This window comes from Geotrypetes seraphini, chromosome 4, assembly GCF_902459505.1.
Source record: "Geotrypetes seraphini chromosome 4, aGeoSer1.1, whole genome shotgun sequence".
NCBI classification, from domain to species: Eukaryota; Metazoa; Chordata; class Amphibia; order Gymnophiona; family Dermophiidae; genus Geotrypetes; species Geotrypetes seraphini.
Window position 1 is genome coordinate 212,235,645 of NC_047087.1, and position 23,213 is coordinate 212,258,857.

The window sequence follows — 23,213 nt, forward strand, 5'->3', positions numbered from 1 at the left end:
CCTTGGGGGGAGGGGGGTTGATTGGGAGGTTTGGGGAGGGGGGATTAGCATCTGGTACTGTTCTGTTCTATTGCTTTTGGTTGGCCTTGCTACAAAGAGTACTGTTACAACTTTGTGTTCTGTACCAGTGATTTTGTATGGTTCATTTATTTTCTTCAATAAAATGTTTAAAACCAAAAAAATAAAAAAAAGAAAATGGCTGCTGCATGAGGTCATAGCAGCCATTTTGAAGAGGAAACTGACTGATAATCAGGTCTTTGTCTGGTTAAAGTTGGTGCATAAAATTAGGACAGCCTACCTAGCTTCATGCACTTAAAGCAACTAGGGCAATGCTCCACCCAAACTTTACCCCTGGCCCACCCCTAACTTCATTTGTTAGGGATTGGTCATTTAGCAGTAATATTCTTTAGCACTGTCCGGTTAAATGCCGCTGAATATTGACTGTTGGCCTCGAGCAAGTGATTTATGGCCAGGAGCCTCTCTTCTTGGCTGTTTAAATCGCTTTGAATATTGGGCCTGATATATATATAACATAGAAACGTGACGGCAGATAAAGGCCAAATGGCCCATCTAGTCTGCCCATCCACAGTAACCATTATCTCTCTCTGGTAATTCATATTCAGTGCTGCTGTTAAGACCCTTGTTGACCTTTCATCTTCAGTGTTTTCTCCCTCTTTTTTATATTGCAGCCCTGTTACAGTTGATTGCAGCTGCAGAGGCTGGTCGTGATGTTGTATATTTCACCTTTGGTGATAGTGAGTTAATGAAAGAGATTTACAACATGCATACGTTTCTCACACAGAGGGACCAAACTGTTGGTAAGGAAATACAATTTTTTTCATTTTGAAATATAAAAATCGCATAGATATCAAATTTAGCAATTCCTATACCTTTCTAAAGCTTAATTTGGAATAGATGGCAAAAGCAAAAGTAATAATAAAGTAATAATTATAATAGCTGAATTAATAATGCCTTACAGATCAGGGTAGCTCACAATTTTACCTAAGAGGCTGGGCATATCCAGGAATGTAATAACATGCAAATTATGGAATTTCAGTGCAAATTATAAACCAAACACAGTATAATTTTAAGATATATTTTTAAGAACAAATTTCTTAAACAAATAGGTTTTGATATTCCTTCAGAACACCATATAAAAAAATGAGGACCTGAATATAAAGAGGAGTTATTTATTTAGTTTGGCTGCCTGATAAGATAATAATTGCTCAGATATCTTCAATCTTTTCATCAAGTTTCAAGTTTATTAAAAAGTTTGTTATACCGCTTATACAAAGTTCAAGGCGGTGTACAGCAATAATAAAAGAGGGGAATCTTTAAAAATAACAAAACAAATTAATATTGATATATTAAAAACAAGACCAATATTAAAAAGCAACAAATAACAAAACCATAGACTGAGACTAAGGAGATAAACTACACACAAAAAGGGAAAAGGGAAGAACTACAGCATTTAAAATAAAGCACATTTAAGGGCTAAAACAATAGGTAGGGAGAAAGACAACAAATAGTTTAGTCCTGAAAAGGACTTTCGCCTTTAGGCAAAAGAAAATGGAAGTCACTGAATAGGTATATGACCTCCAAAGCCATTGTTTGAGTTGAAGTTTCCTCCTCTTCCTTTGGACCTCCAGTTCAATCAGAACCAGTATTAGGATCTTGACTCTAGGAGTCTTTGTTGATAACTACAATGGAATTTTTTAGGATCCCTTCCAGAAATCTGCAATCATGGTTTTGAATCTAGCAACTAGTTGTCATTGTAAAACAGTGACTATGATGTCCTCCCGAGTACTGTAGATTTTGCTTCCACAACATTTCCAGCCAACTTGGGGAGTGAAAAACACAATTAGGAGATCAAAACTGCTACTGGGTTGGTTTTTCCATGTTCATTTTAATTGCTATTTTTGTGTTTGCCTACAGGAAAGATAGGTGCTGGAAATGTAGGCCAGGGTTTTCCAGGCCTAAATTTCCAGCACCTGTCTTTGCGTGAATCACGCCTATATAGGCACTTTACGATTCTGGCACCTTTTATGTAGGAACTGGTAGACGCTTCAACCTCGCCATTTTTTTTGCTGTTTCTAATGGTGTTCTTCAATTCATTTTGGCGCTGGTAGGACACCAACTGATGTCTGTTTAGGTACCGGTTTTAAAATTTCCCCCGATGTGCACACTTAAAATTTTAGGCACATATAAAAAGTAAACTTGCATTCATAAATGTACATGCTGGTCTCTTCTATGTCTATACAGTAGTTTACATTTGACAACATTATATATTAGCAGTGGTGGTAACATCCATAGTATTTGGTAATTACTAATGTTTCTGTTCTGTTTCCCATTAGCCACTTGTCTTGGATGCAGTTTTCTGATTATAGTGCTTTCAGACTGTACTTTATGTTCTTGAAACATAAACAGGCTTTGTAAGCCTATTTCTTTTTCTTTCATTTGTAATCAAAATATGAGGGCAGTTACAGTAGTTAAGGCAGTAGCACACAATATTTGTCCCTTGATGCACATTAAATAGCAAAAATGTGTGCTATATTACCAACCAAAAAAGGAGTGGGGAAGGGACACTATTAACCAACTGCAAGTATAACCAATTTATTGAAAATATATAAACATTTATTTAAAAATTTATTTACTGCATAAAACTATGCGGTTAACATTTTGGTTACATACATAATATACTGATCGTCCTTTAGTCGCTTAGATGTGGACAAACATCTTATCAATTAAGCATTTAGTAATAAAACTGTAAAAAATTAAAACCCAAAGATTCGTTAGCATTGTATCTTACAGGAAGAACAGAAATGGCACCATTTTCATGGGAAAGCATTAACAAAGAGCTGCGTTTTTCAACATTTTCTTAAAATTAATCTTTCCAACACAAAATCACAGTATGCCTGGCAGAGCGTTCCAGAGTTTGACACTTGCCACTGACATCATTGATGCTCCACTTCTAACATGAGTAATAGACATTTTCCCCCTAAACTTAATTTCATAGTGTTTTCAGACCTTAGATTTCTTTTAGGTTGGTAAATTTCAAACAACTCTTGTAGTACCCTTGGAGCAATATGGTACAATATCTAATGGATGATTACAATGATCTTAAAGTGTATTCAAGTTCAAGTTCATGTTTATTTAATAAATCGCCTATATAAAAAAATATTCTAAGCGATGCACAGTTTAAAACAACTTATGGGAGAACAATCAATCTTAAAACAATCTTAAAACAATTTTAACAAAGTTTAAAAACATTAGTTTAAAAGACAAACGAAATCAAAACAAATAAGGTTTCTTCATAAATATAATTTAGGGACAAACAGGATACACAAAGGGGAAGGGGAAAAAGTTACAATTATCTTAGTCTAGTAAAAAACATAAAAGGGGTAAAAACACAAAAGGGGGGGGAAAATTAATAATAAAAAAAAAAATTGGTTTGAAAAAATAATCATAGCCTTGGAAGATTAGTTAGAAAACGCATCATTATATAGAAATGTTTTTAAAAGTTTTTTAAAAATGATAAGATCTTTTTCTTTTCTAATAAAGAGAGGCAGAGCGTTCCAAGTTTGAGGAGCTAAAACAGAAAACATTTCATTTCTCCTTGTACCCACTATTTTTAAGGACGGGACTGATAATAGATCTTGGGATGACGATCGGAGAGCTCGAGAAGAATGATAAGGAATAATCATTCTAGATATGAACTGTGGTTCGTTAAATAGCAGTACTTTGAAAACTAAAAATGCTATTTTAAAAGTAATCCGATGATTAGTAGGCAGCCAATGGGATTTGATCAAAAGTGGTGTTGCGTGGTCATATTTTTTTGCTTTGTGATTGAGTTTTATAGCAGTGTTTTGGATTATTTGAAGTCTCTTCTTTTTGCGAAACATTGAACAGCAGAGAATTGCAGTAGTCTAGTTTTGAGATGATCATAGAATGGATAAGTATGTTGATAGATTTTGGTTCTAGAAATGATGAAATAGATCGTATTAGACGGAGTTTGTAGAAGCAGGATTTAACGGTTTGGCTAATATGATTATGAAAGGTTAGATTATTGTCAATGATTACGCCTAGGATTTTTAAAGTAGATACTAGTTCTATTGGAGTGTTGTCAAGTACAAATGAGGAAATTGGGGTGATGTCTTTTCTCCAAGTAAAAATCATTGTTTGAGTTTTCTGTATATTTAAAGATAGTTTATTAAGGTTGAGCCAGTTTTTTACTGTATCCAGTTTACTATTAATTGTTTTAATTTCTTCATCTTTTTCGGGATCAAACGGGTAAAGAAGTTGAATATCATCAGCATAAGAAAATGAAGTAAAGCCCAATGATTGACAAATAGTAAGTAGTGGGGAAAGGAAAATGTTAAAGAGAAGAGGTGACAGAATAGAACCCTGGGGGATTCCGAATGGTGAAGAGTAAGAAGTAGAGTGATCGTCTTTAACTGTAACAATGGAAGAACGATTAGAGAGAAAAGAAGTAAACCAGTTTAGGACCTGTCCACTGATACCAAAAGATTCCAGACGATTAAGTAAAAGAGCGTGGTCGATAGTGTCAAAAGCCGCAGAAAGATCTAAAGTAAAAAGGGCAACCGATTTATGATGATCTAGGTAATAATGGATGTTGGTTATGAGACCTAACATTGAGTATTCAGTATTATGATGTTTGCGAAATCCCGTTTGATTAGGGTGTAGTACGTTAGATGATTCGATAAAGTCCGAAAGCTGTTCGAAGACCAGTTTTTCAGTTAGTTTTGCTAAAAAGGGTAAATTGGAGATTGGACGGTAATTGGATACGTCATTACGATTGGCATTATATTTTTTCAGTATTGGAGTAACTGTAGCTATTTTCCAGTTGGTAGAACGGTGGCTGAAAGAAGACTATTTTTGATGAGTGAGTGAATGAAAGGGCCGAAACAAGAAAAAAAATTTTTCAGATAAAATGGGGGAATTAATTCAAATCGAGGATTTTTTAATTTAATTCTTTGAAAGACTCCTATTTCTTTTAGGGATGGAATTTTGAAATTTGAACATTTGGACATTGGTATAGTGGAGTTAATATTATTGTGAGATGGCTCTTCTGTTTTATGAATAACGAAAGTTTTTTGTATAAGGGCAATTTTTTGACAAAAATAGTTGGCCAAGTCTTGTGCTTTGGGAGTAGGTTCTGAGTTATTGTTATTATTTTTGGACTCTGGAGTAATAGATTTAAGAATAGAAAATAATTCGGAACTGTTTTTGGCCTTATAGATTTTGTTAGAGTAGAAAGGTTTTTTTGCTTGATTAATTTTATTTTTATAGAAATATGCATGTTCTCTAAATCGTTGTAGATTAGCAGGGGTTTTTGATGATCGCCATTTTCTTTCTAGTGATTGGAGTTGTGTTTTTATAAAAGATAGTTCCTCAGAGTACCATGGGTTACGGGATTTACGGGAAGGAATAGTTTTAGAGATTATAGGTGCTATTTCATTCAGACAGGATTCTAGCGTAGAGTTCCAGAAAAGTAATTGATCATCAATAGAATCGAAATTAGGAATAATTATAGAGGAACTGAAAAAAGGAGTGATATCAGATGTTTCTAAGTTGGAGAAATCTCTGAACGTGATCTTTTTTTGAGGTGCAGAAGAAGATATTGTTTCTACTTGGTGAGAGTAATAACAATTAAAGGAAATTAAGTAATGGTCTGACCATGGTACAGGAGAGATAAGAGGTACTGAGTAAGATATGAGTTGAGATTTGGAGGAAAGAATCATATCAAGTGTATGTTTAGAAGAATGCGTGGGTTCCCTAATATGAATTTCCAAATCTAAAGTCCTGATGAAATTCATCATATCAATTGTATAGGGATTATTGGTATTATCAAAATGAATATTAAAGGCACCTAGAATAATGGGACAAGCAGAATCAGAACAAAAATCAAATAATAAGTTATGAAAAGAAAGTAGTTTGGTATGGTCTATAGGAGGGGGAATATAAAGTAAAAGATCAGTTTTTGGGTTCTGATTAATTTGAACATGTAAAAATTCAATAGCAGAATTGTTAATAGATTGATCACAAATCTTAATTAGGTTTTTTTGAAAAATAATGGCTACACTACCACCCTTGCGATTCTGGCGATGGTTCCAGTAATAATCAAAGTCAGGAGGACAACAGTAAGACAGAAAGGCTTCATTGCCGGTTGTAAGCCAGGTTTCTGTGATGCATAAAATCTGTAGGCCCTGATGAAGGATAGCATCTTTCAGTAAGTGATGTTTGTTACGTATTGATCTTGAATTAATAAGGCCGAGTTTTAAGGATTTATTGCTAAGAGGAGAGTGTCTATAAAGAGAAATAGGGGTTTTTGGTGCGGAGTCATTGGAACACAAAGGTAGAGTTGGGATTGTTATGAGAGATTGCAGAAGGGATTTAGTGGGTTTATAGAGAATGGGTCTAATAGGTCTATTCCCCAATGAACAGGGATGCTATTATTTGTGGTCAGCATGTTGAGAGCTAAGTTAGTATTATTATGCAGATAAAAATGGTGACAAGTCAAGAGAAACAAGCCAAAGATGTTAAAAATTAGGGATATATAGGTGTGACTAAAAAAATTTAAAAAGGTTAGAAGTATTCTAAGAGGGAAAGCGCACTCGGGCCGCGCACGAAGGAGCGAACAAAGGAGCAGGTCCTGCTCCTTTAGCGCGCTCCTTTGGCGTGCGCCTTTGCGGTGTGCGCCGCAGAGACTCCCTCTAAATATGGCATGCACTGACCTGGAGGGGGGAGGAGTCCGGCAGGAACAGTGAGAGTGAAATTAAAATACAACAGTAAGTAAAATAAAACTGTAAAGGACTAAGATACAGATAAATCAGCAGCTTAAAATCTAGCAGAGTGCAGGTTGGTGCGAAGTTGCTGTGTTTGCTGAATAGGCAGCCAGTGTAACTGTTGCAATATAGGGGATATCTGTGAACTCCTAGAACCCCTGCAATCAATCTAGTAGCTGAATTGATCAGCATCTGCAGTGCCTTCAAGTTCCCTTTAGCAACCGCTAAATACAGTGAGGTACAATAACCTACTCTACTCAATATTAGAGCTTGGACCACATTACAAAAATCAGATGCTGGTAATAATGGTTTTAATATATAAAGCAGCTGCATTTGCATATAACCTACCCTGATTGTTTTCAGAATTTGCTTTCCCATTCTCAAACAGCTATCCAAGCACACTCCCAAGATGGTCATCTCCTTTTTTCACTGGCACTGGCAAATAGTTAAAACATATATAACATATACAAAAAATAGCAAGCCTAACAGAGAGTCCTTTAATTCTTTTTGTACTGGACCCCAACACAGTCCATGTTTCGGCTTGAACAGCCTTCCTCAGGGTATATGACTGAAGCCCAGTAGATTGCGCCAGTGTACAGGTTATAAAACCAAAAAGGAATGCTCTCAATACACAGTTTGAAGCCAAAGAAATGCTGTGAACTTCCACATGAGCTGAATAGTTATATTACCAAAACATATTAATTTAGATTGCAATGAGCTACCTATTAATAACATGCAGAATATGCAGATTCATGCAAAATACCTCATTGTTTTCTAATCTGAATAAAGCAGCCTGCAGTAAATTTCATAAGCTGCATTATTTTTAGAGAAAATAATGCCAGCTGTCTCTTTTCCAAGTTGAAGAGCACTAAACTTTTAAGCCTGTCCTCATATGAGAGGAGTTCCATTCCCTTAATCATTTTGGTTGCCCTTGTTTGAACGTTTTTTTATTCCGCTTTGTGAGTTTTGAAATGCGGTGACCAGAATTGCCCACAATACTCAGTGAGGACCAATAAAGAGCCATTGTAATATTCCTCAGTTTTATTTTCTATTCCTTTTCTAGCATTCTGCGTACTTTTTTTGGCCACCACCAACAGACTTAAGCTCGCCAAATCCTTTACAGGCGATGTAACAAAGCAATATAGGAGACAGCAAATAACTGGGAATACAATAACAAATCGCACAAATCAAGCCCTCAAATACTTATTAAATACGGTAAATAAGCATAATAACTTACCCCCTTACTGATATGCTTATTTTGGGTTTTAATGTTTATCCCAGGACAAGCAAGTAGCCTATTCTCACATATGGGTGACGTCATCGACAGAGCCCGGATAAAGAAGCCTCGCAAGCAGACTTGCTTGTAGAAACTAGAAGTTTCGAGTCAGCCGCACCACGCATGCGCGAGTACCTTCCTGCCCAGCACAGGGCAAGTCTCCTCAGTTCTCAGTTTTCCGCGGAGCCGAGAAGTCCGTCTTTGACTCTGTGCGTTTTAACTTTACTTCATGCCTTCTCTCACTGCGGTTTGTGTTTATTTTCTTCACGAATCACTGTGTTCTTTTATTTATTTCTAGTTTAAAAAAAAAAAAAAATATATATATATATATATCTATCTATCTAATATAATAAAATGCTAGGCCGTGCATGCGCACTTAAAAAAACGTGTTCCCTATCTGTCGCGAACATGAGAGTGCGCATGCGCGGCCCCGGCTCTCACTGTGCATGGTTCTGCGTCCATCGCGCTTAAGCTCAAGCTGCCGCCACGGCTCCTCTCTCGAACTGCACCAGGATCGAGAGAGGAGCTGCGGCGGTGGTTTTCAACTAATAAATAAATAATACACAGCTGGGGGTCGCCGCTCTCACCCGGCTCTCACGGTGCGGCGACCGGCGAACCCTAATGAACATTGAATCAAAGGAAACAACCGGGGCTGCCTAAAGAAACAAAGTTAGGAGCTCTGGCGGCTGCCAATCCACTTCTAATGCTCCCTCTCAGCTACTCCCGCTACGGAACTCGCCTCCCTGCTCGCGCACATCTCCATCAAGAAAAAACAGCATTACCAACCGAAGTTTATTTTTAAAGTTTAACGCCACTGCGGCGGCTCCTCTCATCAGCCACACCTGCATCAGAGAAGGCTTCCGACGCAGACAGCGATAGTGCGAGGAGCCGCCGCAGCGGCTTTAAACTTTAAAAATAAACTTTGGCCGGTAGTGCTGTTTTTCGTGATGGAAGTCTGCGTGAGCTCTCCCAGAGCCTGGCCCGCACCAAAACGCGCTCCTACTTGCCACTACTTGCCAGGTTTTGGTCAAGGTTGCTAAGACTTCTAAGTCGAAGCACATTTCCACTGTCACTTTGGAACCTCCAGCCAAAGCAGGTGGACCGGTTTCAGACGCGGATCCATCCTTGCCAGCTTCTTTCTAGACCATGTTAGAGAAGCAATTTATTCAGTTCCTAACTAATATGGGACCGAAGCTAGCTACTCTAATCCAGCCTGGGCATTCTGCAGACTCCCGTGAGGTCGAGCCTCTTCCTATGCCTTCGGCTGAAGCTACACACTCTATGCAGGGAGCAGAGTCTCTGCAAGTGTCTGGTCTGGCATCTATGTACTCGAAGCAAGGAGCAGATTCTTTGCAAGTGCCTCGACAGGAATCCTCACACTCCATTCAAGGAGCAGAGTCTTTGGGAGTACCTCGAGATTCCTCCATCAAGCCTCCTGAGCTTCGATCTACAGCTTCTAGCCCCATTCATTCATTGGTGGCAACGTCTGCTTCCATCTCCGAAGCCAAGTCTCCTCAATCCTCGAGACCTGCTTCCAGGAACCACTCTCGTCGTCGATCGAGGCCTTCATCGAGGCATACCTCCAGGCATAGCTCTTCTTCCAATGAACGTCCTTCGACTAAGCCTCGATTGATACCATCCAGCTCTACTACACCTCCGACTCCTCGATCAAGGTCTCCGCTTCCAGACCTCGAGGACTCGGCTGCCTCCATTGCCTCGTCCAAGTCTCCATATTCTTTTGATCACTATTTTCCTGCCGAAGCTTCATCTTCAACCCAGGCTGCCTCGAGGTCCTCGAGCCCCTCTCGAGGCAAGGCATTACAGATCAGCTATCTTTCTCTTCTTTTCTTCTTCAGATGGCTGCTGACTTGGAACTTCAGTTAGATGCTGGTTTTAAATACTCTAAGGAGTACCTCGAAGTCATGCATTTTCCTCAACCTCCTGCAGAGTCACTTAAGCTTCCCCTTCATAAGCTTTTGTCTCAGACTTTTACACGATGCCTGGAGACCCCTTTACCAATTCCGGCTGTTCCAGGCAAGTTGGACTCCAGGTATAAAACTCTACATTGTAAAGGATTTGAGAATTCGCAGTTGTCTCACCAATCCCTGCTTGTGCAGTCCTCCTTGAAAAGATCTCATCCTTCCGGAGTTTATGCTACCGTTCCTCCTGGAAGGGAAGGGAAAACCATGGAGAAGTTTGGACGTCGCATTTACCAAAATGCCATAATGTCCTCCAAAGTCCTAAATTATAATTTCCATTTTGTCACTTATTTCAAGTTCCTCATTGATCTTCCTAAATTTCTCAACTATTTAGATGCACAAAAGCACTTCGAATTTCAAGAGTTCATAGCTACTCTGTCACAACTCAGATTACATCTTCTCCAGTCTTCTTATGATGCCTTTGAGTTGTCCGCCAGAGCGACTGCTTGTTCTGTAGCAATGCGTCACCTAGTCTGGCTTCGCACCATTGACATGAACCCTAATCTTCAGGACCGCTTGGCTAATATTTCTTGTTTAGGCAATGATCTCTTTGATGAATCTATCGAGGCAGCCACCAAGAAATTGTCTGAGCATGAAAAATCATTTGCTTCTATAGTCAGACCTAAGCCTAAGCCAGCTCCTGCCAAGCCTGCACGCCCTCTTCCTATTTTCCAGAGGCGTTTTGCTCCGAGAATGGCTCCTTACACTCGTCCGCCTCCCAAGAAACAGCAGAATCAGAAGCAACAGAAATCTCAACCTTCTGCTGCACCTAAGACTGCGCAGCCTTTTTGACTGTTTAAAACAGAGCATAACCTCCACCGTTCTGTCTCTGTCCTCCCTTCCCCCCATTGGAGGTCATCTCCATCATTTCTATCTCCATCAGATGGGAGATAATTACATCCGACCTCTGGGTGATGTCAATCAGAGAAGGATACTCTCTTCATTTCACTCAGGTTCCACTCAGCTTCCTCCAAGAGAGTATCCTTCCAGTCCATCCCAGACCTCCCTTCTTCTTCAGGAAGCTCAAGCTCTGCTTCGTCCCCATACCATCGAACCAGTTCCTTTGGAACAGGGGGTTTTACTTCTGTTACTTCCTTGTTCCGAAGAAGACAGGCGATCTGCAACCCATTCTGGATCTCAGGGCTCTCAACAAATTTTTAGTCAAAGAAAAATTTTGCATGTTGTCCCTAACGTCCCTTTACATAAGAACAAAAGAATTGCCACTGCTGAGTCAGACCAGTGGTCCATCATGCCCAGCACTCCGCTCACGCGGCGGCTCTCTGATCTAAGACCAGCACCCTAACTGAGACTAGCCCTACCAGCGCACGTTCTTGTTCAGCAGAAACTTGTCTAACTTTGTCTTGAATCCTTAGAGGGTGTTTTCCCCTATAACAGCCTCTGGAAGAGCGTTCCAGCTTTCTACCATTCTCTGGGTGAAGAAGAACGTCCTTATGTTTGTACAGAATCTGTCCCCTTTCAACTTTAGATATTGCCCTCTTGTTCTCCCTACCTTGGAGAGGGTGAACAACCTGTCCTTACTAAGTCTATCCCCTTCAGTACCTTGAATGTTTCGATCATGTCCCCTCTCAATCTCTTCTGTTCGAGGGAGAAGAGGCTCAGTTTCTCTAATCTTTCGCTGTACGGCAGCTCCTCCAGCCCCTTAACCATCTTAGTCGCTCTTCTCTGGACCCTTTCAAGTAGTACCGTGTCCTTCTTCATGTACGGCCAGCAGTGCTGGACGCAGTACTCCAGGTGAGGGCGTACCATGGCCCTGTTCAGCAGCATGATAACCTTCTCTGATCTGTTCGAGATCCCCTTCTTTATCATTCCTAGCATTCTGTTTGCTCATTTTGCTGCCGCCGCACATTGTGTGGACGGCTTCATCGACTTGTCGATCAGAACTCCCAAGTCCCTTTCCTGGGAGGTCTCAGGTACCGCCCCGGACATCCTGTATTCGTGCATGAGATTTTTGTTACCGACATGCATCACTTTACACTTATCCACGTTGAACCTCATCTGCCATGTCGATGCCCATTCCTCGAGCTTGATTATGTCACGTTGCAGATCTTCACAATCCCCCTGCGTCTTTACTACTCTGAATAACTTTGTATCATCCGCAAATTTAATCACCTTGCTCGTCATACCTATGTCCAGATCATTTATAAAGATGTTAAAGAGCACGGGTCCAAGCACCGAGCCCTGCGGCACCCCACTGGTGACGCTCTTCCAGTCCGAGTATTGTCCATTTACCCCCACTCTCTGTTTCCTATGCTCCAGCCAGTTTTTAATCCACGTGAGTATTTCACCCTCAATTCCATGGCTTGCAATTTTCCGAAGTAGTCGTTCATGCGGAACCTTGTCGAACGCCTTCTGAAAATCCAGATATACAATGTCGACCGGATCGCCCTTGTCTATCTGTCTGTTTACTCCCTCAAAGAAGTGCAGCAAGTTCGTCAAACACGATCTGCCTTTGCTAAAACCGTGCTGACTGGTCCTCATCAGCCCTTGTCTGTCAAGGTGATCAATGATGCTGTCCTTTATCAGTGACTCTACCATCTTTCCCGGTACCGAGGTCAGACTCGCCGGTCTGTAGTTCCCCGGATCTCCCCTCAAACCTTTCTTGAAGATTGGTGTAACATTCGCCACCTTCCAGTCTTCCGGAATCTTTCCTGATTTGATCGACAGATTGGCTGTTAGTTGAAGCAGTTCAGCTATGGTCCCTTTCAATTCCTTGATGATCCTCGGATGGATGCCATCCGGTCTTGGGGATTTATCGCTCTTAAGCCTATCAATCTGCCTACATACCTCCTCTAGACTGACCGTCAATCCTGTCAGCTTTCCGTCTTTGTTTCCAGCATATAGCCTGATGGGTTCCGGTATGCTGTGTACATCTTCTTCAGTAAATACAGATGCAAAAAAATGTGTTCAGTTTGTCAGAAATTGCTTTGTCCTCCTTTAGCGCTCCCTTTATTCCATGGTCATCCAACGGTCCCACCACTTCCTTTGCGGGTCGTTTCCCCTTAATATATCGAAAGAATGGCTTGAAGTTCTTCGCCTCCTTGGCTATTTTTTCCTCGTAGTCTCTTGTTCCAGTTTTCATCCATTTTTGACCTTTTCCATTCCTTAAATGAAGTTTTCTTGTCTCTGATCGCTTCCTTCACCTCTACAGTGAGCCAGAACGACTCATTATGCTCTCTGGATCTCAAGGAGGCTTATACTCATATTCCCATTCATCCGGCCTCCCGTCAATATCTGAGATTTCGGGTGGGGAATCTGCATTATCAATACAGAGTGCTACCCTTTGGCCTAGCTTCATCTCCCAGAGTGTTCACCAAGTGCCTGGTAGTAGTAGCAGCAGCAGCTCTAAGGAACCATGGTCTTCAGGTGTTTCTCTACCTAGACGACTGGCTCATCAAGGATTCCACATCTCAGGGGGTTATTGTAGCGACCCAACGGACTACGTGGTTCCTACAAAGTTTGGGATTCGAAATCAATTTTCCCAAATCCCAACTTCAGCCCTCTCAGAATCTACATTTCATCGGAACTGTTCTGGACACTTTCCATCTCAGAGCATTCCTTCTGCAACAATGTCTGGAAGCTATCCTTCAACTCTGTCATGCAGTGTCTTCCCGCTCTTCAATCTCAGCAAGACACATGATGGTACTCCTAGGTCACATGGCCTCCACAGTACACGTGACTCCTTTTGCCAGACTTCACCTCAGAATTCCTCAGTGGACCCTGGCATCTCAGTGGACGCAGGCTTGCGACCCACTTTCTCGACACATTGCAGTCATTCCTTCCTTGAGACAGTCTCTCCGCTGGTGGATGCTCTCTTCCAATCTCTCCAGAGGTTTACTGTTTCAGATACCCCCTCATCGGAAGGTCCTCACGACAGATTCCTCAACCTACGCTTGGGGGGCTCACCTCGACGGTCTCCGTACTCAAGGCCATTGGTCCAGCATGGATCATCAGTGTCATATCAATCTGTTGGAACTCAGAGCGATCTTCAGTGCTCTCAAAGCTTTTCAACATCTTCACGACCAGGTAGTCCTCATTCGGACAGACAACAAAGTTGCCATGTACTGTGTCAACAAACAGGGAGGGACGGGATCTTCCTCCCTTTGTCAAGAAGCTCTGAAGGTTTGGGACTGAGCAATCCGCCACAACACCTTCCTAAAAGCTGTCTATATCCAAGGGGTGAAAAATTGCTTAGCGGACAACTTGAGTCGTCTTCTGCAACCTCACGAATGGACACTCCATTCTTTGCCTCACATCACATTTTTCACAGTGGGAAACGCCTCAGATAGATCTCTTTGCAGCTCCCCCCAACCACAAACTGCCTAAGTTCTGCTCCAGGATATATTCTCCTCATCACCTCGAGGCACATGCTTTCCTACTGGAATGGATGAATCTCTTCCTGTATGCATTCCTTCCATTCCCTCTCATTCTCAAGACTTGTCAAGTTGAAAAACGCTTATGCCACCATGATTCTGATTGCTCCTCGGTGGCCGAGACAACCTTGGTACTCCCTTCTACTTCAACTCAGCAGCAGGGAGCTATATCTTCTGCCAGTTTTTCCATCTCTGCTTATACAGAGTCAAGGATCTCTACTTCATCCCAACCTGCAGTCTCTACACCTGACAGCTTGGTACCTAAACATAACTCCTCTTCAGTTTTCTCAACCTGTAAGAGACATTTTAGAGGCTTCTAGGAAGCCGACCACTAGACAATGCTACCACCAAAAATGGACTAGATTTTCTAGGTGGTGCATCTCCCGCTATAAGGAGCCTCAACATTCCTCCTTATCTTCTGTACTATATTATCTTTTGCACTTATCCATCTCTGGCCTCAAGTCTACATCGATTCAAGTCCATCTCAGTGCAATTGCTGCATTTCATCAACCTATTGAAGGGAAACCCCTCTATGCTCATGAAAGGCCTTTTCAATGTCAAACCTCCTCCAGTGGTTTGGGATCTCAATGTTATTCTTACTCAATTTATGAAGCCTCCATTTGAACTAATGTCTATGGCTCATCTGAAGTATCTCACTTGGAAAGTGGTGTTTCTCATTGTCCTCACATCTGCTCGAAGAGTCAGTGAGCTGCAAGCTTTAGTTGCTGATCCACCTTTCACTGTGTTTCATCATGATAAGGTGGTCCTTCGTACTCATCCTAAATTCCTACCTAAAGTGGTTTCAGAATTTCATCTCAACTAATCCATTGTTCTTCCAGTGTTTTTTCCTAAGGCCTCATTCTCACCCTGGAGAATCAGCTCTTCATACTCTGGACTGTAAGCATGCTTGGCCTTCTACTTGGAATGCACCAAACCACACAGAACTGCTCCTCAACTTTTTGTCTCCTTTGATCCAAACAAGTTGGGACACCCAATCTGTAAGCATACCATCTCCAACTGGATGGCTGCTTGTATCTCTTTCTGCTATGTCCAGGCTGGATTACAACTACAGAATCGAGTCACAGCCCATAAAGTCGGAGCAATGGCAGCTTCAGTAGCTTTCCTCAGATCTACACCTATTGAAGAAATTTGCAAAGCTGCTACTCAGTCCTTGGTTCATACTTTCACTTCTCACTATTGTCTGGATGTTTTCCAAATGGGATGGCCATTTCGGCCAGAGAGCATTACAAAATTTATTCTCCTAAGTTGCCAACGCTCCCACCATCCCATTCTAGTTAGCTTGGAGGTCACCCATATGTGAAAATAGGCTGCCTGCTTGTCCTGGGATAAAGCACAGTTACTTACCGTAACAGTTGTTATCCAGGGACAGCAGGTAGCTATTCTCACAACCCGCCCACCTCCCCTGGTTGGCTTCTCTGCTAGCTATCTGAACTGAGGAGACTCGCCCTGTGCTGGGCGGGAAGGCACTCGCGCATGCGCGGTGCGGCTTACTTGAAACTTCTAGTTTCTACAAGCAAATCTGCTTGCGAGGCTTCCGCATCCGGGCTCCGTCGATGAAGTCACTCATATGTGAGAATAGCTGCCTGCTGTCCCTGGATAACAACTGTTATGGTAAGTAACTGTGCTTTCTATGTATTTATGTTTGTGTCTCTTCTTTTCTAAGCGGATATTTATAGGTTGTTGCTAAGGTACTACAGTGAGGAATGTAGAGGCGGCCCTTCTCAAAAGCCTGATGTCAAGCTGTACCATTTCATTTACAACACCATTGAATCCAACTCCAGTTCCACAGATGAGGAAGATGACCTCGGAGACTAGGAAAATGATAGTTTCTGTTTGTTGGGTGCTATTCCTGTGAAATGGTATAGCAATAGAAATGTGTGCAGTACTGCACACTTCATGCAATATGCTTTGTCAGTATAGCATCATAGTTTCCCAGAGGCTGGACTTCCTGTGCTTCAACACAGCATTCACCTAAAAAGAAATCTGTATTAACGTTGAGCCCATACTTTATTTTTTACATTTTTTGTTCTTCAGGAAGTTTTTAAGCCTGCTTTCTTTATCTCAATTAAAAGGTGTTCAATCAAGTGAACTTTACATAGCATGTCTGTAAAGAAGGATTTCTTCCTGTTTCATTTATTGATCCAGTTCCCCATCCTTTCCCTCGGATTTAAATTCTTGTACAGTAAGACCTTAATGTAAGAATACATTTTGTAATAAATTGAAATATTTGACAATAGAAAAGGCCCTTTAAATAAAAGATTGAAAATGTAAGCAAGTTGTAAGAAAATTGTGTATTGCTAATAAATCCTGCTGCATGAATTTTAAGTGTAGTAACCTAACTCTTATTTTGTACATTAGCATACCTATTGTATATTTGTGTGTATGTAAATGTAAAGATTATATGTGATTTGCAGTTCATTTATACGTGATGTGATCATGCAAAGCAGTTGGTCGAAATATTACACATGAGGGGAAAGATTTGTGTACAGCAGGGACACAAACAAGAAGGACCCATTTCCATAGCTGGAAGCACAGAGGCAAAGAGTGGAACTGGTCAGTTGTAGTTTTAATGCTGTTACCTTTGGACACCAATACATGTCACTTTGACACTATATATTCAAAATGTACAGTGCTGCGTACCCCTTTCAGTGCTATATAAGTGATAAGTAGTAGTAATATATTCTATTCTTACTTATTCTCACAATAGATTTTAGGGGGTTAACAACAATTTTTTAAAAAGAAAGTGCATAAATGATCCTAATCTTTCTACTAGATGTTGACTTGTCACAGGCAAAATTTGCTGAATCACAACCATGTTCAGCATTTCTTTATTTTTCGTAATCTTTATTCATTTTTAAAACTCATAATAACTGTAATATATAATACAATCATTTTGTACTTTAACATCACTTAAAATATCATCAACTTCTAACTTGCATCAAATATCCCTTATACCCAACAATTATTCCTAAACAAAAGAAATCATAAAATATCCCCCCCTTACCCTGGACATGTATGAACAAAAGGGAAAAAATTAATATTTATTATATGCAGTAATTTCAATCTTTGCAGTATCTTGTTAATGGCTCCCAAATAACCTGAAATTTCTTAAAATTTCCCTGCTGCTTGGCAATTATCCTTTCCATTTTGAATATGTGACGCAAAGACTTCCACCAAAAGCTATAATTCAGCCTATCCCAATTTTTCCAATTATTCATAATCTGTTGTATGGCAACCCCTGTCATAATGAGTAGAAGCTTATTATTATTAGAGGATGTTCAGCATTTCAATAAACTATTGTGATTCCACATTTGTCTATTTGGCCAGTTCCACTTTTTGCCTCTGTACAGCAGGGTCTACTAAAAAACAAATAGAGACATTCTTTTCAAGGGAGCTAGTCTTGCTTATGCTAGACATATCTAAAGTTCTTTTTCATTGTCATGAGATGACATTGATATTTAAAGTGTTGTCAAGTACCTCATGTGTAGTTGTTCCTATGACCATGAATCTTCTGTGCTAATAATCTTAATCAGAAGTGAGTATTGGTAAGACTTGGATAAGAAAAAAGCATAAAAACAGATTGAAGGAGACTCCTACAACACAGGTGACTTTAATGAAAATCGCATCACTTTTATTATAGATCTGCTGACCACTTCTATTGAAAGTATAAGAAATAAGGATAAAAAGAAAGAAAAGATTTTGAGATATTTGTATAGAGAGAATATCACTCAGCTTATAGTGCGTCGTCTTGTTAATGGCCTTTCCTGACTCACAAATGATGATTGGGGCAGAAGTAAATGGCTCCTTGATACATCCATTTGAATTTGGTCTTTTGAAGCTTATGGTCATGACCTTATTTTCTCTGTATACTTCCCACATACAGTAATGGAGAAAACATAAGACAGGTTCCTCTGTGAAACCTCCGCAGGCGGAACAAGATGGCTTCTCAATTTAAACAAAAACAAAGCGTGTTTAATAACAGGTGGTTCTCAATTTAAACTACATTATTCAGTTAGCATAATCAAATATTAGATTCATGTACAGTTTCAGTGAAGTGTGTATTTTATTCTCAAAAGTTCTTGTACTGTATATGTGCAATGTAGAAAGAGATATGAAAACTCGCTGTTGGAATGTTTTTCCTTCTTGAACACAACCTCCACCCAATATGTATGTGGGTAAGCTAGAAGATAAGAAAAGAAGTGTATTATATCTGAGCACAGTAATATTGGCTTCAGTTAATTATTTAGCATTTAGCTCACACTTTTCCAGTGGTAGCTCAAAGAAAGTTATATTCAGGTACAATAGGTGTTTTTCTGTCCCCAGAGCTCTTACTGTCTAAGAGGTCCTTGAACTAAGCTGCGGCAAAAAAGTGGCCTTAGTGAGTCTTTGTGCATATTTTTCCCTTGCTTTAAGTACAATTTTATTGCAGCCATAAAATGGCCAATTTTTTTTTTTTTTGGGGGGGGGGGTTTGTATTGATGGGTATGTTACCTTTAGTGTGTAGCCACTAGAAAAAATTACATGAGCACTTAGGACCTAATTCTATAAAGTGCTTAAAGTTAGACACAGATATTGGTGCCTAACTTAATCGAGCAGTAGGTTTAATCGGTGCTCATATTGGCACTCAGCACCTCACAATCAGCTTTAATTGGTCCCAATTGAAAGACAGGCGCCTAACTCGAAAAACTTGATTCTATATAAAGTTGGCACCTAGCCCAAAGCACCTACACTAAAAGTGGGTGTAGTAAGGGGGCAGATCATGGGTGTGTGTTCAAATTAGAACCTCTCTCTGAATTAGGCTCTGATATCGGTGCCTAACTTTAGGTGATGAAAACTTTGGCACAAATAGGGTGTACCTAATGATAAGATGCTGAGCAATGCTAAGCGTGATTCTATAATGGGTGCCTAAGTTTTAATAGAATTGGTGCTAATGTCGGCGCCTAAGTTTAGGCAGACTTTATAGAATCAGGGCCTTACTGCCACCCATTTTGTAGGCATTAAAGACTCGTATGGTAAGTGGCAAATAATGTAGCTGCACTAACTGACTAGTGCAGGAACATTCACTCTCTGCCTCCCTGACACAACCCTGAAAAAAAAAATTGTTTATATATATATATATATATATATATATATATATATTGTAGCATTCACTGATTTGGCACTTACTGCAGGATATCTGTGCGGGGCCCAGGGCATGCCATTTTAAACTGAGTTAGGCACACTTTAGCACTTAATGCAGCTTAGTAATAGGACCCCTAAGACAGTGGAGGATTGATTTAAACCCTGGTGTGTGGTTCACAGTCTGCTATTCTAACTACTAGACTACTCCTGTAGGATGCACTCAGACCTGGGCTACATTAGATACTACAAGTTTCTGGCAGTATGGCACAGTTAAATATATGAGCAGAACATACGCAGGTAAGGCTAAACTCAAATAGGACACTGGTCTTTGACCTAAGGGCCACCGCGTGAGCAGACTGCTGGGCACGATGACTCAGCAGCGGCAAATCTTATGTTCTTACCTGGAGTGAGCACTTTACACACTCTCACCTAAGGAGGTAAAACCGTTAAAAGTCAAATATGAGCATGGGAGTTGTCTGGCACTTTTTCAGCTGCTTACTATAGTAACTGATAACCAAAATGTTTTCTATTAGTGTGACCTAACGATTAGTGTGCACTAAATGCTAAGATGCTCATAGGAATCTAATTGGCATCTTAGTGTTAGCCTACACAAAATCTCTTAGAGCAAGTTGGCAAATCCCACCCACTCCAAGTATGTGCTTTGAGATGGAGAATGTTTTAATAGAAATTGTTTATTCCAAATTGTTAAAGACTTACTACTTAAGACTGCCTGACTTTATATGAGAGTTGTTTCATGATATTAGGAGTTCTCTCACTTGTAGAAGAGGCCAGAGATGAGGACAATAAAATGCAGATTCAAGGCCAATACTTCTCTTTTGAATGCATTTTATTGCAATTAAAGTCCTTTTGGTACCACCAGGGGAAAAAAATGCTACTTTTCCATCCTGAAGTTCCTATTAACCAATAAAGATAAAGAAAAATTCTCAAAATTTCACCAAGAATCAACTACTTTATTCTTGAAGATTTTTTATGCACACTAAATACATGTTTATTTCAAATGTTTCATTAGATTTAATTATATTTGTTTAATTTCCCTTATATTCTTAGTAATCTCTTGAAAACATGTGGCATAATGAAGCACAAAATAAGGGAGGAATTCATCAAGGGTCCGTTGGTTGTTTTTTTTTTATCGCAGACCTCTGCGGTAAAAGCTCCAATGCTCATAGAATTCCTATGAACATCAGAGCTTTTACCACAGTAGCCTGCGATAAAAAAACCCCAACGCAGCTTCATAAAAGAGGGTCTTAGAGCCCCTTTTACAAAGCTGCAGTAGCAATGCTTCCATGGTAAATGCACCAAAGTCTATTCAATTCCTATGGACTTTGGTGCATTTACCGTGGCAGCTTCACTTCCATGGCTTTGTAAAAGAGGCCCTTAGTTTGCGCTAACAATTAGTGAGCACTAAATGCTAAGACACAAAAAGGAATATAATAGGCATTTTAGCATTTAATTTGCATTAAATCGGTTAGAGCCCCCTTGATAAATTAGCCCCCTTGATAAATTCCCCCCCTTAGTGTCTGAAATGTCTGTGTTTTGTTATCTACTGAGGAATTTGTAATCAGCTAAAAAAAAAAGTTTTAATAAATGAAATATAAGTTTACATGGAGAGGGCGTTAATTATACTAAAAATAACAGCAGTGCCTTAATCCCCTCCCCCCAAAAAATATCTTATGGGTGCAAAATATGGGGACCATTATTAAAATTAAGGTGTATGCTCATAATGCTACAAACTTCCTATACCATATCATAATAGGTCACTAATCTTAAGAATATATTTTTTAAACACCTGCTCAAAGTATAGGAAAAATGCATGAAAAGCTTAACATTTTAAATGTATAAGTGTGTGCCGATTTCTTCTACACTTAAAATCTGTCAAAAAAATTTATTTTCAAATGGTGGCTAGTGATTTACTGTACTGAAAATAAAATAATGAGATAGGAGGTTCAGGACTAGACTGGGAAACACTTGTAGTTTAATTCCAAAACCTGCTTTTAAAGTTATACATATTGAAGGTAATTTGATAAAAAGAAGGGAATTTAGCTCACACCTATTTAGGTGTAGTAAGTATTTTTCTGTCCCTGGAAGGCTTACAATGTGAGTTTGTACTTGAGACAACTTCTTGTCCAAGATCACAAAGAGTCACAGGACTACCCTGGTTCTCAGCCTGCTGCTTTAACCATTGACCCATGTGTTTATATAAAATTGCCTCCCTGAAAGCACCCACACAGAGATACCTGCTCAGATGCAATATGAACTTTTTGCTGTTTGAATAGGCTTACATATGCATGTGTTATAAAATGTGTGTGTGTGTGATGATACCAGGTCTATTCAAAAAGTTCCAGGACAGTTTGAATTGTGTGCCAATGGGAAGTTCTATTGAGACGCACTAGGTGGCGATGAGTAGCTTGAAACCTCATGAATAACCTTTTTTCCATTTGTTGATATCTGTTTTCGTCTCCGAGCTACAGCAGTTTTTGTGACGGTGTATTTTCGTAATCTATTTTCATCATGTGTGACCTCAATGAGCAGCGCTACTTATTCACAATCTGGAAGACCACCAATGTCAACTGATGATGATCATGTTAAGTGAGGGTTCTTGTACATGCTACTCGGCGATTAACTTAGAGAATTGGCAGAGAAATGAAACATCTCCACTGGTTCATGCCACAACATTCTAACAGAGCAGTTGGGGATGTCTCGCGTTGTGGCAAAGTTTGTTACACGATTGATGACCAGAAAAACTGCAAAAATGCAATGACAGTTATTCCCCAGCCACCTTACTCGGGTCCCTGTTGACTTCTTCTTTTTTCTTAAATTTAAATCACAATTCATAAAGCAAAATTCAATTCAGCAACTTTTGGCAATTCCTGAAGATACGTTTTAACTGTTTCCAGAAGTGGAAATGACTTAAGTGTATATGTAGGGAAGGGGAGTACTTTTAAGGGGAACCAATGGAATAAGTTGTAAGATTGTTTAATAAATTTTTATAAAATCAGTCCTGGAACCTTTCAGCTTGTTCTCTTCCACCTGGAGTACATAGATACATTTTGCATATATAAAGGTACTATGTTTTCTGAGCACTTGAGCATGATGAATAGCATTTTATGCACCTAGTCACTTTATGTTTAAATATATTTATTGATTTTTAAATCATATAATCAAGAATATCTTGTACAGAAAGCAAATTAGCAATTCCACATAAAGCAAGAAACATTCCAATAACATTTAAATCATGTATAAACTAAAATGCTCAAGTCCTCAAATTTGGATCCAAGATTTCTTATCAAAAACAAAGAAAGAAGAATTGAACAAATGTACACTCTTTCATAAAGTTAGCTGGAGGGCTGATTGCTGGGATTAATCAATAATCTTAGAGCTTATGATTTTTCTACCTCCAATCGGGAGAGCGCTAAAAAGGAAGTCAACTGATTAGGCTCAAAGAAAACATATTTAACTGATCGGTGATGCACTATACATTTACAAGGATGTCGCAAATAAAAAGTCCAACAAAAATTGGTCCCCAATCAATATTTGTTCAAAACTAGAAAAAAGATGGAAAAGGACAGAAACTGTGCTTCCCAATCCTTGGGTAAGAATA

The 23,213-nt window shown here is 39.7% G+C and overlaps 1 protein-coding gene across 6 annotated transcripts in view; it reads left to right on the top strand.

The window, feature by feature from the left end:
- Positions 1-16,798, top strand: part of PARG (poly(ADP-ribose) glycohydrolase) — a 268,960-nt gene extending 252,162 nt beyond the window's left edge. For all 6 annotated transcript variants that reach the window (XM_033942315.1, XM_033942312.1, XM_033942314.1 and 3 more), the window contains 2 exons: positions 690-818; positions 16,137-16,798. In XM_033942315.1, the coding sequence (XP_033798206.1) occupies positions 690-818; positions 16,137-16,288 (281 nt within the window). In that variant the 3' untranslated portion in view covers positions 16,289-16,798. The remainder of the gene's footprint in view (positions 1-689; positions 819-16,136) is intronic.
- The last annotated feature ends 6,415 nt before the right edge of the window (positions 16,799-23,213 follow it).